Genomic DNA, 19,425 nt, shown 5'->3' with positions numbered 1-19,425 from the left:
CACTGGGAAACAATTGGAAATTAATTGTCCCAAACCAGTTACTGAGTTTGAATAAAGGAAGCAGACCTACATTCTCTGCATCTTGTACCAAACTAAACCTCAAGAATCATTTGTCAACAGTTGAGGCTACTGAGTGCAGCTTTATGAAATTTCCCTCAGATTCCACAGTGCCACGATAAACTGATAATGTAAAATTTATTATCCAAGCTGCAAGCCTGGCACTCTCTTTAGAAAGACGAACTCAAAAGGAAGCCGTGAAACCTCTCGATCATCCTCTGTGTCCCGCGCGTGGTTGTCCCTGGCCAAGCCCCACTCGTGTTCGGAAAGAAAAGCCGCATACGAGGCGACCTCAGATCCAGCATCCCAACCAGCGGCACGCCGAGCGCGCTGAGCCCTGACGGCGGAGCAAGCTGCGTCTCCCACACCCAGCCTTCCAGGAGAGCGGCCGAGGCAATGGTCCCCTAATTCCCTGAGCAGAGAACTCCAGCCTCACCCCAGAGCCGTGCACTGGGGGAAATAAATTCCTACCACCACTCCATGGAAAGGTCTTATTTCCACCACCCTAGCTAAAGAAGAGAATAAATTTCATTTAGAGTTTTACTTCCTTCTGTATCATTAGTGAAACAGAAAATTTTTCATGATTTGGCGCCATTTTATTTATTCTTTTTTAAAATGTCCTTTCTTGTCCTTTGCCCATGTTAAGCAGTATAGGCTAGTGGCCAAGAGGACAGACATCAGAGCCATGTTTCTGTGATAAAAAGAAAGTCATCCATGCAGAAACTACATAATTTACTAGGTGTGCAAGCATGCTCAAATTCACTTAACCTGTGACTCTGTTGCCTCATCTATAAAATGGAGTAATAATAATAGCAGCTACCTCAAATAATTACTATGAGAATTAAAATATATGAGAAATCCTTAGAAGGGCACCCAGCATATCATAACATATAAAAATTCAATATTGTTTTTAATAATTATAACACTGCTTTTACTTGGACTTATTGGTCCAAGAGAGAAGTGTTTCATACATTAAAGACACTGCTCTCTGCCATGTGTGTGTATTTTTAACCTAATTATTTTGATTTTCAAACCACTGAAACTTTTCATATATAATTTAAACCTAACATTTATTTCCTCTTGATTCTCTTTACATTGTTTTCATGCTTAAGTTAATTCTTAGCCACTTCAAGTTCAAGGAAATCAATTCTTGGGGTTTTTTGAAAATTACTGTATTATCTATGATATTTTAAATATACTATCCATTTCCCATTCAGTTCAGTTCAGTTCAGTCTCTCAGTCGTGTCCAACTCTTTGCGACCCCATGGACTGCAGCACGCCAGGCCTCCCTGTCCATCACCAACTCCCAAAGTCCACCCAAACCCATGTCCATTGAGTCGGTGATGCCATCCAACCATCTCATCCTCTGTCGTCCCCTTCTCCTCCTGCTCCCAGTCCCTCCCAGCATCAGGGTCTTTTCCAATGAGTCAACTCTTCGCATGAGGTGGCCAAAATACTGGAGTTTCAGCTTCAGCATCAGTCCTTCCAATGAACACCCAGGACTGATCTCCTTTAGGATGGACTGGTTGGATCTCCTTGCAGTCTAAGGGACTCTCAAGAGTCTTCTCCAACACCACAGTTCAAAAGCATCAATTCTTCAGTGCTCAGCTTTCTTCACAGTCCAACTCTCACATCCATACATGACCACTGGAAAAACCATAGCCTTGACCAGACGGACCTTTGTTGGCAAAGTAATGTCCCTGCTTTTTAATATGCTGTCTAGGTTGGTCATAATCACCCACATCTCACTGTTCAAATTTTGCTTTTAGTTTTAGTCAAAAATGGGGAAAAAAATGAACAAATAACAATACAGGTGTACATCTCAGAAAATATGCTTCTGTTTAAATAGCTCATAGTCTATGAAGAGAAAACACAGATTTCAAATGGAATAATTTGTCTGAGACCATGCAGTTCCATGGCCTGAAAGCAACAGTACTTTCCGGATCAGAGAGGGAACGTATGAGGCAATGACTCCCCCAGACTCTTCCAGAAGCAGCTCCTATTCACAGGTACCAACACACTGTGAAAGTAGATACAGCTGGCTAGATCCACTGCCGTCTTGTCAGGTTCCGCGGCCTTTTAAGGTCAAGTTACACAGCACTTATGTAATGAAGGATAATTATTTGTTAGCTCAAATAAGACCCCGTGCCTTGATTACAGTGTTGGTAAAGAAAAAAAGGAGACTGAGGCATGTGAAATGGAAACATTCTCTCTAAAATTCACAATTATTTAAATTTATTCAGAGGTACTTATAGTTCTAATTAAGACACAAATCTCAAACTGATGGAGCGCTCTGACAACAGAGGCACATAAAGGCCACAAAATAATCTATTAATTGTCTTTCTCTTCTATGGGATGGTATTTCGTTAATAAACTGTGATACACAGTAAACATAATACACATTTATTCAGTGCCTACTCTGTACTTAGCACTTAGAGGTATTTTTAAAAGCATTCAGTTAAGGGAGCAGACGGATGTGTAAACCAATAATCATGTGATTAAGGCAGAGCACTCTGGCAGTTCAGAGAAGGGAGAAATAATTTTATATCAAAAAATTAAAACTCAGTGTAAAACATGGTAAGTAGTAACCCCACAGGCACTGAAATGCCACCCCAAAAACTGGGTTGCCAGAGATTGAACAGTGTATAGAGGACACGTTGAGTCCTTTGAGGGGAGCTGGACCAAAAGAAAAGTTCTTTCCGATCACAAATACGAATGGTGGCCAACAGTCCTGAGCCTGGGAAAAGAATATTAAGTGCTGAGGAGTCAGCGGTGGGGTTTTTCCGTTTAATTAACAAGAGTAAAGACGAGATAGTTGTTAACTTTGTCTTACATAAAACTATATAGTCTGTCGCAGCAAAAATCTAGCAATGATGCTCTCAAAATGCTAAAAAAAAAAAAAAAAAAATCCATTCATGTTATGATATGTGATATTTTGGGTAAATCACTTTTAACCTCTCCAACAACCCTCCTGAGTATTTTTAACCTCTCTTTATGAATGACAAAACTGAGTCCCAGAGAAAGTAAGTTGTCATGAGAGAGAAAGAATGAGAATGTGGGAAAGGTCTTCCTGAATGACGGGGGTGACAACAGCAAAGGGAAGCATGGCTCTCCACACATCAAAGGACAAAAATGGCCCCTAAGAGGGCAGGACAGGGATGTGTCTTGTATTTCCTTCCTTACAGTTTCAGGTTTTGAACATGAGGTCCAAAAGTATAGAGATACGTTTTCACCAGTTGGACTGAGAAGGTACGTCAACAGACGCTGTGAGTGGTTAACAACACAGGGGACATTCAGGTACCTAACTGCCTCAAATGGAACAGATTAGAGACCAGGCCCTTGAAACCTCTCATAAACATGGCCTGGGGCCACCTCACGGCGATGCCTCTGCAGTGCAGGCACCGGGTCCCTGAAAACATCTTCAGTAAGGAGCTCAGGCTCTCAGGAGCCTTCTCCAGCACCACACACAGTTTGAAAGCATCAATTCTTCAGTGCTCAGTCTTCTTTATGGTCCAACTCTCACATCCATACATGACTACTGGAAAAGCCATAGCTTTGACTAGACGGACCTGTGTCAGCCAAGTAATGTCTCTGCTTTTTAATATGCTGTCTAGGTTTGTCATAGCTTTCCTTCCAAGGAGCAGGCGTCTTTTAATTTCATTGCTGCAGTCAACGTCCACAGTGATTTTGGAGCCCAAGAAAATAAGATCTCTTAATATACTTCCCAAGATATGCACATACAATGAGTATGAAACTGGTTAGCACCTTCTACATTTAACTGTTTAAATACTTCTGTAACCTGAAGCATGCATAAATGACATGGCAATTTTGAAATAAAAAAATTTCTGAATTGCTCTCCCAAATGAAGATACACAGAAAAAAAAAACCTCTATTGTATATTTCACATAATGGTTTTACCCCATTGTTTGGTTTTCGTTAGACAAGGAACAATGTCTCTGTGGAGCTAACACAAGAAACCCCGACATCTACAGTAAGTGAGGAGAGGTCCTAGACGACCCACAGGCTCGTACTGAGGGCCTCCGATCACTTGGTTAAGAGGCACGGCTTTGGCTCCTACAGATAATGAAGCTGCTCAGTGGAACAGAGAAGGGCTGTCACCACAGGGAAGGCTGAGACATTGTCGCAGAGAAGTGGGGTTGTGATAAGGGGGAGGGTGGTACAGGGGCTCTCAGCGATGGCTAGTCAACCATGGTCGTCTCGTCTCTGAGGTCTGACCAAGTAACGGCAGGACTAAAGGCCAGGCCAAGGAAAGGTGATCTTTAAACTGGACAAGATCCGAGTTAGATGGGCAGAATATCTGAAGGTGCGAATCCACAGGTAAGAAAACTGCACCTGATGTGAAATGGTTTCTATAATTTTACTATCCTAAAGTGCATGCCAATATGTGGAAAGACTGCCATATTAATTACGGTCATATTTGCTTTATCAAATGCAAAGGGAAGAAGGACACAGTCAAATTTTCAATCTGCATAGAAATATGTTAGGGAAAGATTTCTCTTAATTAAAGGACTATACCATGACTCCAATATCCACATATAAAAGTATGTGTCTTTGTAACATTTTAAAGCTATGGCTTTTAAAATACTATTGAAATAGAATAAGGAACATCTAACTTAAAAATCAAAGGAAATGGGAGAAGCGTAAATTAGGAATGTCAGCATCAGACTATAAGTGTGGCCCCAGATCTGGGTAAGCTACGTTAGGACTGCAGGTGTCGAGATCAACCAGATAAACACTGATGTTATCTGTAATTACCTCATTTTTAGCTTAAATCACAGGTAATGAGGGAACTCAGAGACTCTAAAAGGCAATTAGAAATTGTACTGGCTTTTTTGCTTCCTATATCAGGAATTTTTAAAAACTTACTTTTATTTAAAGCTTTTTTCCCCCTTCATAATGAAACATCAGGGCATATTACTTATACATATATAAATACATATAAAAACAACTCACAATTACTCACAAGCCTAAAATGGATTTCTTCATATTTCTAGGTGAAAAATGTTCTCATGTGATGAGGCTCCATTGAAACAAAAGTAGCAGACAGTTCAGGGTAAGGCAGTCCATTAAAATCAATTTACAATCATGCTTTGATTCGGTTTTGGATTTAACTGTTAATCAAGAAAGTTTGAGCCTCCAACTCAATATCCACACGGTAGATAATGAAGAACTGAGTTAGCAACAGTTTTGGACTGTCAGATATAATACTCTACTAAGCAGGTGAAATATGGCTAGTGCAACTGAACAATGATATACCTTATTTTAATTAATTTAAACCTAAACTTAAACAGCCCCACACAACTAGTGGTTCCTGTATTGGACAGTGAAAAGCAAAGTGCTTTAGGATGATAATCATACATACGTTTCATTTTGTAAAGTAACAAATATAAAGGTTCAAGGGATATAAAGATAAATATGCATATGATACACACTTATATAGTGTTGTTGCGGAAAGAAGACAGAAATACCTTAGAAGTCAGACAAGACAAATGGTTTCAAAAAATCAAGATGATTCTGTAAAAGAGGTAACACACAGTAAAAGTCACTCCAAGTAAAATCAGATCACACATGTAAAAGTTTGTTTTTTCCTTTTTTGCCTCTCAGCTCACTGTCTCTCACTGCCTGTGCTTCTGTCTCCACACCACCCTCTGTTCTTGCTTCCTCCCACTTCACTCACGCAAACACGTGATGTGCCCCCCAACACATGGAAGAGGTAGAATGACAGTAAAGTTTATGATGACATCTATGGTCCATCTATAAGTTACTAAAAATTAGTGATACTGGAAAGAATCAGACCCAAGATTTGAACTATGAGCATAATATAACCATACTCAGCAAGAGACTGGCTCCAAGATCTAGGAAATGATCATTTAAAATGAAAATCAATGGCCCATGTGATCAAATAAACTTTAGTTTAAGGTTACTGTGTGCTTTCTGATTTGTTAGACGAACATACCTGGGAAAACAACTTTACATGGGCCCCTGGTAAAGGAAATAATCCCACTCAAGGGTGAAGAAAACTAGAAAACATGACTTACCAATAGATAAAAAGAAAAAAAAAGAAACAAATCATGTCTGCATACCTAATTTACCCAACATGATGAAAGGCCAAGGTATGCCATGTAAGTGATTTTTCTTTTCTCAACTCAAAAATGTTGAGGGTGTCAAAACATTTCGAAAACTTAAAGAAATGTTTGTCCAGATGTTATATACATTTGGATAATGGACGGCCATTTGCTTCTACACTAACTAACTCGACACTGCTTGGCTTTTGGAGTTTTCCATTCCATTTTTAGTGGCATTTCTCTCATAGCCACGATTGTCAGGGGATCAGCTACTGATTTGTAAAATGATGTTAGCCTTTAGAAATCCTAAATTTGCACCCCTCTGTCACTTGCTCAGTTTGTCTTTTCTAAAACAAAGACAACAAACTAGACTTTGAACTGTCATACACTCTAGCCTATTTCAACAACATAAATTGTATTAGCCTTTTTTAATTAAAAAAAATGAGAAATTAGGTAAATGGAAGCAGATTAAGAACAGGAAGGACTTCCCTGTGACTAACTCTATCTAAGTGAAAAAACTCCTTTCTATTCCATCGTTTTCTTCCCGTTCCTAAGTTTCTGATTACATCTTCCTTGGGTGAAGCTATTAGAAATCTGACCTCTAAATAAATGACAAGTTGCTGCATTTCCAAAGAAGAGAGATGATCGCTGTTTTTAACACTGGACATCGGCAGACACTGAAGTGAAGGAATCAGGCTGTGAGACCTGGTTCCAGTCTGCACGCTGCTCCCCATCAGTGGAAGATGAGCGGCTTTCTCATGGCCTTCTTGCCCAAAGTAAACTATGCTTCAGAAATAGTCCCGTGTTGATGTGCAGATGTATTCGCTACTGCTGAAGTTTTATGTTATTTGAAAGTTCATATACTTCAAAAGAACCCAAATCTAGTCTTCACTTCACAAAAGACCTTTTGTTACTTTGCTAGTTGCTATTCTGTTAATATGTATACTCGCTAACTCAGGCATTTCCAAATGAATGCCACAAAAAAATTAATTATATGACCACATAATGAACAAGTGCAATATTTTCATAAAGTTGTTGTGAAATGCTACTGTAAGACTGAAAATCAGCACCAGAAGAAAATTTTCATTTGTTTTCTACAGAACTTTAAAAAATACCACAATTAGGAATGGTACCTAGCGATACAGAGGCAGGTAAATGCGTTGCTTCCCTAGGGAGAAAGCTCCACCAGAAGCTTAGGGTGAAACATGGATTGGGAGCAGAAAATGCCACACAGGCCCCTCGGCTTTACTTATCCTGCTCCACCCACCCTCTCCCAAATCCCTCAGGTAAAAAGAAAACTGGTCCCTGCTCAACTTACAAAGAGAATACAAAGGAGAGATGCAGGCTCTGGGGTGGACCTGCCATGAGGTGAGGGCGGGTGAGCATGCAAACTGAAGGAGTTCCTCTGGAGACTATACATGTATTCCTGTAGCTGAATGAAATCCAAACCGCGGAGCGCTGGGTCTGGCTCCCTGACAGTGGGCTCTGCCACTCGAGGGAGCCCCAAGACCCAGAGGCAGGTTAGGGACTGGAGGGAGAGTGCAGAGGTGGTGTCCAACCACCCTGTGGTGTTTCCCACGGGCTCAGAGACTTGGGCGTGTCATCCAAATTACTTTCCTAACATTCAACAAGGAAGTGGAAACACAGGCTCTGAAACTCCTTGAGAATACGTCAACCAGACTAAACCACTTCTACATCTATCTCAGAAGAGGGCCTCTACCATCACGGAATGAGAACAAGGCCTTTGTGTTGGGATGAAACTAGGATATCTTTCACATTTCAAATGGCCAGTTTCTAGTGCACAGTAGGTTTACTGACTTCTCCTTTACTTCTAGGCACATAATATTCATTCTCAATTATATCAGTATCAACTATTTCATGTAACTTTGTGCAAGAGTCACATTTTCAACTCCCAGTTAAAACTTCTGGTCATTGATTTAGATATATCAAACATCTGGGATACACTGAAATCTAAAACTTCAGTACTGTCAAAGTAACAGTTCCTGCAAAGTAAAAATATCACCGCAATGAAACAGTTCTATGTAAATGCCCACGCTGTAAAAGACTGTCACTGACAAACATAAGGTCAATCGAATCTACCCATTCTGAGTGCCCCAAACCCCTAAAGAATGCATTGCTAGAACAGAAAATAAAGACTGTCTTTGGTCATATTGTTCACCTCATGGAAAACTCCCGTTCCTCTATTATGTCTAGCAAACACACCTTCCTCCTAACCACTCGACACTCACCAGTAACTAGCCACCCGGCATTCCCCCAGTTCTTGGTAAAACGCCTGCCCTTGTTACACCAGTCTTCATCCACGCTAGCTCTTGCAAGCCTGCCTCCCAGCCTAGATGGTGACTGCACCACAGCAGGCTCTGTGTCCCTCTCTGGTTCTAGCTCACTGGCAGGCCTCTAATGGGTAGAGAATAACGAACTGCAGAATGACTGAAGATATTTAGCTCTCACACTGAACAACAACAAACTTTCACACACACACACATCAGGAAAGCACTTGTGAAGACTCTGGAGTAATAATAAAAATAGGATTATTAATCACTGCCAATTTCCCTCAAAAGGCAAGGTAATCTGATACATAAAAGACAGAAATGTTAAATATTAATTTTTATTAAAATATTCTCTGTAAATTTCATCTTTAAACTATATCTTTGAGACTTAGAAACTGTCCATCAACTCAAACATCAGAAATTAAGCAGTATAATGAACTAATCACATAACATATCAATAAGGATATAAGAAAGCTATTTGTAGAATGTTTAAAAATATTTGTAACTTTTCACTTTTAAACCCTAATTCTATACATTATTTTCTCAAGTTATGAGTTCAGTAACACAGTTCAATATTATCAATCAAATATTTTATTGACTCACCCCATCCCCAAAAAGTGCAGTGTGCTAATACACATTACAGATGGTGGCAGTGGGGCTGACGGGGCATTTCCACCAGGAACCCAGGAGGAAACTGAAGTGCTTCCAGGGGACAGGACTCACAGTGAGGCTGACTCAGAGCAGCTTACTGCCATATTTCAAATGTATGCCTGTCTTTTCAAAGATAAACATTTACACTGCCTTGGATGATTGGAGCCTGCAGCTGACTTTGTAAATAAACAAATATGACAAAAAAAAAAAAATTCCCCAAAGCCTGGCTACAGACAATAAAAAGGGCTTGAAGGGGCTTCTGAATGAAAGGAACTCAAACTGTTAACATGTATAATCAAGTCACTTTGGGTTATATTAATCTGAAGTTATAAATGCAAACAAACCAGTTAGTAATTTAAGTGAAAGGTTACCTATTTTCAGAGCCTCACGTGATCAACGATTAGTTCAGACAGATCATATGTTAGAGAGAAATGGCGCTACTGACCAGTTCCACAGCCGTAAAAAATAATAAAGCTGCTTGAAGAGGATATACTCATCATTAAAATGTGATTTTTTTTCTTCTTCTCTCAAATGTGGCTCCATTATGGAGATAAGAATTAAAGGTAATATTCTGATTTTGGTTTCCAGAAAATAAAATGATTAATTTTGTACTCTCTGAAATTATCAGTTAACTGTGTTACAGTGCTACTTGAGCACATATGAAAAGAAGAATTGAGAACATTTGATAATGTTAGGCTAAATATAAGTATTGGTTTTCTAAATATTCTTCCTCTATAATCTATAGATAACTGTAGATATCTATAAATGTGACCTTTTACAGATAACTATAGACATTATCCTTAAATACTCATTTATTGCCACTATAGAACTATACGGGGCTTCCCTTGTGGCCCAGCTGGTGAAGAATCTGCCTGCAATGCAGGAGAGACCTGGGTTTGATCCCTGGGTTGGGAAGATCTCCTGGAGAAGGAAAAGGCTCCCCACTCCAGTACTCTGGCCTGGAGAATTCCATGGACTGTGTAGTCCATGGGGCCACAAAGAGTCGGACACGACTGAGCGACTTTCACTTTATAGAACTATATAGAATTTTATATATAATATATATTTTTTCACTATATAGAACTATATAGAATTTAAAAAACACTTTTCTGAAATGAAGGCCAACTTTGTTAGGTGAAAAATTTGGTTAAAACTGAAAGGAAATTTTAGAAAAGGGAGACGAAAGAAAGAAACTGGCACGGTCACTCACTGTGTGTCAAGCAGTGGGTCCAGCCGCACACGGCTCCATGACAGAGGCGGTGCTAACACTCAGCTTCACAGATGAAGCACCAGGAAGCAGGGAGCTTGACGGCCTTGCTTAAGCCCATACAATCAGGAGGTGCTGGAGCTGAGAGGCAAACTTCAGTCTGTCTTATTTCTACCTGTGTGCTTTTTCCAACTTGTTTCCCTAAATTATGCATTTATTCATAAGAACTTCAAGAGTCGGTGTCATATGATTATATAGATTCTCAACAAAAGACAGGAATAACGTCAAAGTGAGGAAAGCAGTGTTCTAAGAATCAGGAAAGAACCCCTCAGTCCAGACCCTCTTCTCTTATCTATTTATTAGCCTACGTCCTGGAAAAATAAATAAAATGGTAAGGCCTTAGGAACGTAAGATGAGTGAGTGAAGGAAGGGGACAGGAGTTCAGTTTGGTCTCCTCTTAGTATAATGTTATGGACTGCATGTGGCCCCCGCAAGTTCATACTTTGAATTCTGACGCCAGTTGTGATGGTGTTCGGAGCTGGTGTCTTTGGGAGGCGACTGTCCTCAGGGCTGAGCCCTGATGAATGGTATTACTGCCCTTCACAAAAGAGGCTCTCAGAGAACTTTCTTGCCCCTACAGCCATGCGAGAACACAGTGAAAAGATTTCATCTATGAACCCGAAGTGGTCTCCATCAAACACCACATCTACCAACATCTTAATCTTGAACTTTCCAGCCTCTAAACTGTGAGAAATAAATTTATATTGTTTATAAGCTACCCAGCCTCTGGTATTTTGTTGTAACAGCCCAAATTAATACAGTGTAACTTTCACAATTATGCTTCTGTAAAAACAATATGTTTCTGAAATTCCATACTCCTAAAAATAATGGATTAACAAATTTATATCATTCCAAGAGTATAACCATAACCCACACTTCTAATTTTAAATCCAAAGCATGCTTTTGCCCTATTATTTCTAACATTTTGAGTCACTGCTTCACTTCCATTTCAAGAGACATATGACCCTCTTACATACAAATGGGGGAGAGATACTATACCAAAAATAAATGTAAATGATGTAAGGATACTTCCCACATCCTTTCAAATTATTAATCACATGTAAATAGGACACATAAATGTCTTTGCAATAAAACCTTAAGTTTAATTTTTAAAATTTCCTCAATGACTAAAGAAAGTTCAAATTAATGTTTTCTTTACTTATTCAGAAAAAGACAACTTCTAAATTCAAAACATTGAATCAACTATATTTTTTTAAAAAACTTTTAACCAACTTACACCAATTAAAAAAAATATTAACCCACTTAAACTTTTAACTTTGACTCTAGGAGCTAGAGAAAATACCATATTGAGAAAAGGAGGCAACTTTGGCAGCTCTAGTCAATATCAAGAAATAATACGCCAGTACTTCAGCCCCAAGTGGCTTTTCATTTTCCTTCCTTAAAAAGAAAATAAAATATATAAACAGGAAAATTTTCCCTTATTTACCAAAAGTCCTTTTGAAATATGAAACTTAATCTTTCTTTAGAGGGAAAAAACTACGGAAGCCAAAAAGTCTGAATATTTCTTAATTAAGAAAACAAATAATGTGTAGTCTGTAAGTATTCAAAGACTATAAATTTTTCAAGGCTCAAGTCACTGCATCATGCCAGCTGTAGGATCTGCTAGTTCAAATGACACACATAAGTATTTTGCAGTCCCTTTTTGCATCCAACTACCTGCTTTTTAATTAAACATCAGAGCTTCTGACTAAGTTATTACAATTTTTATTGATTGCCTATAACTGAATAATCACTGGTCATTATTATTTTGAACTGCGTCTTTTGGAGTCAACATTCTATTTAAGTATTATTTGAAAAGTATCCAATTGTCAAAATCCAGAAGATGATACATTTTTTTCTAACAGTGCAGCTTGGGAAAATACACTCAGAAATAGTACCATGTGAAATTAAATTGTAAAAATAATTAGGGTCAGCTAGATGATCTACCACTGACTACAAAGAATTTTAAAAAATCAGAGTTAAATAGACAAATTTATTTTAAAATAATCTACAATTATTTATATTCTATCTTATGCCATTTATACAATGCCAAGATGTTATCTGAAATCTAAGCAATATTTTGAGTTTCTCAGAGAAACTCACATGAATTTTCACATGAATTTGTGGCCACATAAACACAACCTAAATCTTATAAAAAATGAGGCAAAAATGAAGTTACTTTTATACTGGTAATTATAATACTATACTTTAAAGAGCATTACATTGATTCAAAAACCATATACACTTTCAATGTACTTTTACAGAATACCATAATTTGATCAATAAAGATACTTAGAAACATAGAGTAAAAAAGGGAAAACTTAAAAATGTTCACCTTCAATTTATTTCATAGGTCACTGTTATACCATCTAATAAGATAATTAAAAACATGCAAGCAGCTGGTACTACAGCTAAACAGATTAATGTAATAGTCTGTAGTCATATGCGCTGGCAAGGGGCTCGCCTCTTTGGAGAGGAGAAGGTCAGCTGCCCTTGGGAAGGGGAAGGGGGTGTGGGAGGACGCCCCCACCATGTGGCCCCGGGCCGCAGCCACTGAGTCGAATGCAAACCACTTCTCTGCTTTCACACCGAGCAAGGGTTCCTCAGTTTTAATGGTGAAATAAGAAACAGAGAAAGCTTATTTAATCTAACAGAAGATGTTAACAGTGGCCTTTAAAAAGCACAGGATACACTCCTTAAAGCAGTAATATCTTCTCAATTCTTCTAATCTTTCCATTTTACCACATCATCTACAGACTATTTGGGATATAAACAAATGTTAACAGAAACTTCCAAAATGAAGATTTAGTCTATTACCCAATCATCATAAAATCACCCTACTGGTGCCTTAGGAGTTAAATGCAGCCGATGCTATCTGAATCAATGAGGCAAAACCACTAGAGACACAAATCCAAAGTGAAATCTCACCTCTGAAAACAAACCTGTGCACATGAGGCGCATAGGGCTGTAGTTAGGGCCCACTGATTGCAAATTTCACATCTGTCAAAATTTCAAAAACCTAACCCAGAACTTAAATATTCATAATAAAACAGCTTCCTTTTATCTCCACTATGTGTACAAGCTTGTCACACAACGCCAACGTGGACTATGCATCCGAGACAGACTACCGAGCCTCGGGTTTAGCTTGCTCTCAGCCCCTTTCTGGGCTTCCCAGGTGGCACTAGTGGTAAAGAGCCCGCCTCCCAACACTGGGCAGGAAAGAGGCACAGTTCGATCCCTGCGTTGTGAAGGTCCCCTGTAGGAGAGCGTGGCAACCCACTCCAGTACTCTTGCCTGAGAAATCCCATGGACAGAGGAGCCTGGCAGGCTGCAGTCCATGGGGCTGCAAAGAGTCGGACGCGACTAAAGCAACTTAGCATGCAGCACACAGTTACTTTCCTGTAGGACATAACTGTTTTTAAATCTTCCTTGTGGTGTCTCTATATATTTATAAGCACACTGTAAAAATCTTCTACAATTCCAGATGATTAATAATGATGACAATGATGAGGATGACGTGGACTGGAAGACAGAAGCAGTTAATACTGATTCAGCGTTAGCCACATAAGAACAACCCATTAACTCCTTGTAATAAATGTATTTTATTATTCCCATATTCAAGGTGAGGAAACTGAGACTAAGGCGTGTCCAAAGTTTCCATGTGGAGTCAGGATATGAACCAACACACTATGTTGCCATAATATTAACAAACAGAAAACAAAACCACCACAACAAAATAAGAGGCTATGCCCTCTTACAACTGACAATCTAAGACCACAATGATATAAACAAATAACAGAGAGAATATAGACCTAGGTGACCAAGACTGAATTCAAAAGCTGGTACAACCCCATCATACGCCATAAAGGGGTACACACATGGAAGCTTAAGTGAAGACTAGGGTGCAGAGTTGGCAATTCACCTGAGGTAAGCAGAATAAATGGATAACAGTAATCCACAGCTGTGCATTCAGATTTTCCAAAGGCTTTATCTTATGTAATTCTATCTCAACCTTTAAAACAGTTATGAGAGAGAAGCAGATCAGACATTATAACGTCCATTCTACAGGTAACAAATTAACGCCAACTGTCATCCCAGACACAAGCACATATAGCTTGAGTATCCTGGTACTAGGTTGACAGAATTATATGTGACAAAAGGTCAGGATTTCTGAGATGGTCTAAATACAAAGGTAAATGTGTAGGGCTAAAGGATATTTGAGGGTTGAAATATTCACATTTTTCTAATAACTTATTTCTACTTGCTTCAAAGAGCTGATAGTAATGGAAAAATTATTTTCATTTTTGAACTTTACAGACAATTCTGTTGCCACTGTAGTGTGATTTTGCAACAATTCCAAGGTTTTATCAGTTAACCTGATATGAAAATAGACCCTAGAGCTGTGCTTCTATGAATTCTGCCATTTAACCCAAGTGTCAAATTCACAAGTAAGCTCATTATATTGTAAGAGCTATTGCCTACTCAGTAGAAAAATATTCATTTCACACCTTAAATACTATAATACTATTTAATAACAGCACTGACCTGCCAACTATTAAAAGCTCATTTTATATACTGTACTACCTGAGCTTTTTATCTTGCCTTTTTAATTACAACAATAAATTAATATCCTAACATTACAACACTGACAGGCATTGATTAAAACTATATTAGTTAACAACATTAGTATTTATTGTGCAAAGTTGCATTAGGAGTTCATTTTCAAAGTACAATTATCATGCAATAATACTAAGATACTTTAATCTTCAAACTACTCAAGAACAAAATAAACTACAAGATAACACTGTGCCTTCCTATTAATACATTTCTCTTGACTTTATGTCCATGTTACTATAATTAGCTGAACTACAAAAGTAGCTGTGAAATTCAACAATAAAATTGATATATACATATAGATTTTCCATCCTTTGAAATACATCTTTATTTTCCTTTTGTCTTGGGTTTTTTTAAACAGTATTTATATCTAAAATGATACTTCTACCATAGATTTCACATGTATTATCATCTTAGCATTCCTCAGTTACATACCAAATGAGCATTTATTTAAATATCTTTTATAGGGAGTTCCCTGGTGGTCTAGTGGTTAGGATTCTGCCCTTTCAAACTGCTGGGGCCCAGGTTCAATCCCCACTTGGGGAACTGAGGTCCCACAAGCCACACAGGGCAGCCAATAAATAAAGAAGTAAATATCTTTTAAATTCATCTACTTTTTAGGTGTGATCAACATGTTTGGATAGAAGATTCTACCCATTATGTAATATGTCAATTCCAAGCTTTCTATTACACTTCAGCACTCAAAGAAGAGACTGGGTAACTCCAATATTTATAAGGTATTTTGTTAAAGGAGCCAAACAGGACATTAACAACAGCACTTAATGGAACCACGGATTACATTTTATACACTCTGTACTAGCAGGAAACTTAAACAAAGGAAGCCTTTAGTACTGTAACAGATACACTGGAAAAACAAAAGCAAAATGGATTAAAATGAAGTTTAATACATGCATACATGGGCATTCATTCTAATCATCCTACTCTAGAGTAACAACAGGTATTTACAATAACTCCACCTACTTGATAAGTCTGCAGGACAATCTTATACCACAGCATTCTTTACATTTGTCACATTTTTAAAGCACAGGTTACAGTTCCTTACTATTCTAAGATTAGAAGCCTCTAAGATTAGGTATGGAGAAGGAAATGGCAACCCACTCCAGTATTCTTGCCTGGAAAATCCCATGGACAGAGGAGCCTGGTGGGCTACAGTCCATGGGGTCGCAAAGAGTCGGGCACGACTGAGTGACTTCACTTTCACTTTAAGATTAGATATCTTGAACATTATCTTATTTTATATCTATGTATTCATCACCTACCTATAGGAATTAAAAGTCCCATCAGAGTCTAAAGAACTTGTTCTTCCATTTTGATTTGAATCTCCTGGAAAAAGAAAAGAAAAGAAAAACACTGAAATAATGGAGATTATAAAACTGAACACTTCAGTTGAAAAGCTGCTGTCTGACAGCGCCACGCAGTATACTGAGTCAGAAAACAAATATTCCCTTATCTCTCCCCCAAAGAGCTTTTGTAATCAGAGTCCTTTAAACCAAAAACTTCATTTTGACACTAAAATATAGACTAAGACCACCACTCGTAACTTGGATAGGAATATCACCAAAGTGACTACTAACAGGGACAAATGAAGTATAATACAGACATCTTCTTCCTATGAATCACAAAACCAAAACTTGTACACCACTTCTTATAAACCAAAGGCAGCTTTTTATTAAGGTGTCCTGTCCAGCTGCAGACTGTCCAGAGCTGAGCAGAGCAAGCACACAGCAGACTCGGTGGCCTCCCCCTCTGCTCTCCAGGGTCTGGTCTGCACACAGGGACACGAGCGAGCTGAAGGGTGGTGACTGAGAACGCATTCTAAGAGCTGTCACTACACTTTAGCAGTCTTCCCCAAACTTCATGTTTTCACTGTAGGCAAAAGCTCACCTGTTTAAAAAATCAACATCTAAAGGTATTTCTGCCTCATGTAAAACATCAAACTTTTAGGGAAAAAAAACTTGTCCATACAAGCATATTCATAAAATCAGATTAGAACAAATTTATACCCATCATTTTAAAGATCATAGAATAAATTTGCTAAGTAAGTTTAAAAAACTGCTACAATATAAAATATATATTATTGAAAGAAATTTAATTTTAGCTTAAAATTTTAAACATATGCTTAAAAGTATAGTTTTTATGAAAGCACGGATACTACTATTAAATATATCACTTATTCTTAGAAACAAATTAAATAGATCAGAATCTGATTACATTTTATACTCCTAAGTTTTATAATGTAAATTTCAAACATCAGGTTATATTCACTTTTAAGATATTTAAAGCTTAATAATTTAATGATTTATCCAATTTTTATTTATACTTTTAATCCACTTGAACATAGAAAAGTATCACTGAACATCATCACAGTGGTCCTGGTTAGGTCAAATAGTAATTACAGAGCTTTCCATTTACAAATGAGATTATTTTAAATAATTGAATATAGCACTGAAGATACCCTACTACTATGATTATGCTGCTCATTAATGGCTTTTGAAAGCTAAAATGCGATTTTAATGATAGCTGCCTATTTTTCTTTGCATGTTTTATAGTTGACAGATAAGTCAAAAATGTTGGTTCTCTTCAAAATCTTTGCTGTTGCACCTAAATTATTTAAAAAGAATGAAAGTGGTCAGGGCTCAATTACTGAACTTTTAAGTCTATATTTTTTTCAAAATACACTTTCAGGCTTTTCTTTTTCATTAAACAAAAACCTTAAAAATGATTACAGCATTCGAAATGTTGCCAAATTTTATAGAAGAAAATAATCCAAAACACTTAAATGTTTAAGATCAATCTAGTTGAGTATATTTTGTTAATTCTTTGAAAACATGGGTACCATAAGATGAGTCACAACATACTTCATTTGCTTTTTGAAAAAAAATTAATAGCATTATCATAAATAAATTAAAAAGATTTAAGGAAAATCAGTCTCCCTCCGTCTTATTAAGTGAAAATTTCCTACAACACATGTTATTAACAGCTTGCAGACATTTCCTGTGAAACATTCCACAATCAGTATAGAATAAGTACCATATCATACATTTAGAATGTGAGTTTTCTTCTTCAAAAATAAAGACTATGATTATTTAAATACATAAGATCTCACCAACAGTATATTCTTGCCCTCTGCTTATATTATCATAATAAATGTAAAATACTTCAAATAAGAGATTTTCAGTTTTTTAAACACCAACGTTTTTCATCAAAATACATCACAAAGGTTTTTTTCATTTTATACCTGTTTGGAAATGAATATATCACATTAAATGTAACCTTCAAAGGATAGTAATAAGGAAAAAAAGCAGTTTTTCTTTCTCAAAAACATACCAAATAAGGAGTACAATTGTTTCTCTAAACAATATTAGAGAAAAGATTTCAGAGTTTGCTACATGGGGAAAAGGTAATAAAGTTTTGAAGTGGGAAAAACTGCTTTGTTCCTTCAATTCTCCAGTTGAAATTAATTATAGCAAATGTTTATGAAAACATCTGTTCCTTACAGTTATAAATTCTTAATTTTAGTATGGACGACTCTAGACTTTTATTTTGGAAAGAAACTGTCTGACAATCGAAAGGTTTACAAAGAACAGGCAGGATTTATAATTCTGCAAAATTACATATACAGTGTGCTATATCCGGTACAGATTTTCATTTGTGTGAAACACTTGGAGGAGCTTAAAACTGGTTATAACTAGGAGAAATCAAAGGACAAACAGAAAAGTTCAATTTTCATTTAAGCTGTTATACAATAAAAACATATTTGTATCACAAGAAAAAGACAACCTAAGAATTAAAAACAAATGCTACTTTTCTGTCAACATAGTTTGGAGGTAAGTATAGTAAATTATCATTAATTGTATCAGGGACTTCAATAAATCTAAGGCCATTATAACCATGGGAAGGTAAATGTAGTGTTCCTCAAAAACAACAACAGAGGGCGCAAGAGAGTTTAATATGATGTTTTTCCTTGCTGTTCTGATTCTTGAACTAAGTTGTCAGGTAGCTGTAATTGTAACAAGGATACATAGATTGTTTTCAGATCTTTCCTTCTCTCCCTCCCACCCTCCCTCTCTCTCTCACAGACACATACACACAGACACACACACCTGCGCGGGCACGAAAATGCACTAAAGTACTCTCACACAAAGACCTTTAAATGATCTAACAGAACAAATGTGTTTTAAAATAAGAGCTCCTTTCACTTGCTTGAAAAGTAATTTTAACAACAGACTAAACTTTAAAAATACAATTGTGATTTTAGTGTTTTCAATATTTAATGTAAACTAACCAAAAAATAAACTGGATATATTTATTGAGTAAACTTTAAATAAATATATGAATTATATACAATAAATAATATACAAATTTTGTGTTGCTGTATATATGCATAAGATTGTACAATGTATATATTTATAGGAACAGTTCATCAATTACCTGTGACCAT

The 19,425-nt window shown here is 37.2% G+C and overlaps 1 protein-coding gene across 1 annotated transcript in view; it reads right to left on the bottom strand.

The window, feature by feature from the left end:
* Positions 1–19,425, bottom strand: part of TBC1D5 (TBC1 domain family member 5) — a 567,048-nt gene that overhangs the window by 268,170 nt on the left and 279,453 nt on the right. The window contains exon 5 of the mRNA XM_061167253.1: positions 16,244–16,307. Within this exon, the coding sequence (XP_061023236.1) occupies positions 16,244–16,307 (64 nt within the window). The remainder of the gene's footprint in view (positions 1–16,243; positions 16,308–19,425) is intronic.

This window comes from Dama dama, chromosome 19 (genome assembly GCF_033118175.1).
Source record: "Dama dama isolate Ldn47 chromosome 19, ASM3311817v1, whole genome shotgun sequence".
Taxonomy (NCBI): domain Eukaryota; kingdom Metazoa; phylum Chordata; class Mammalia; order Artiodactyla; family Cervidae; genus Dama; species Dama dama.
The sequence above is the reverse complement of the archived record's forward strand: the minus strand, read 5'-3'. Positions and strand labels throughout refer to the sequence as shown.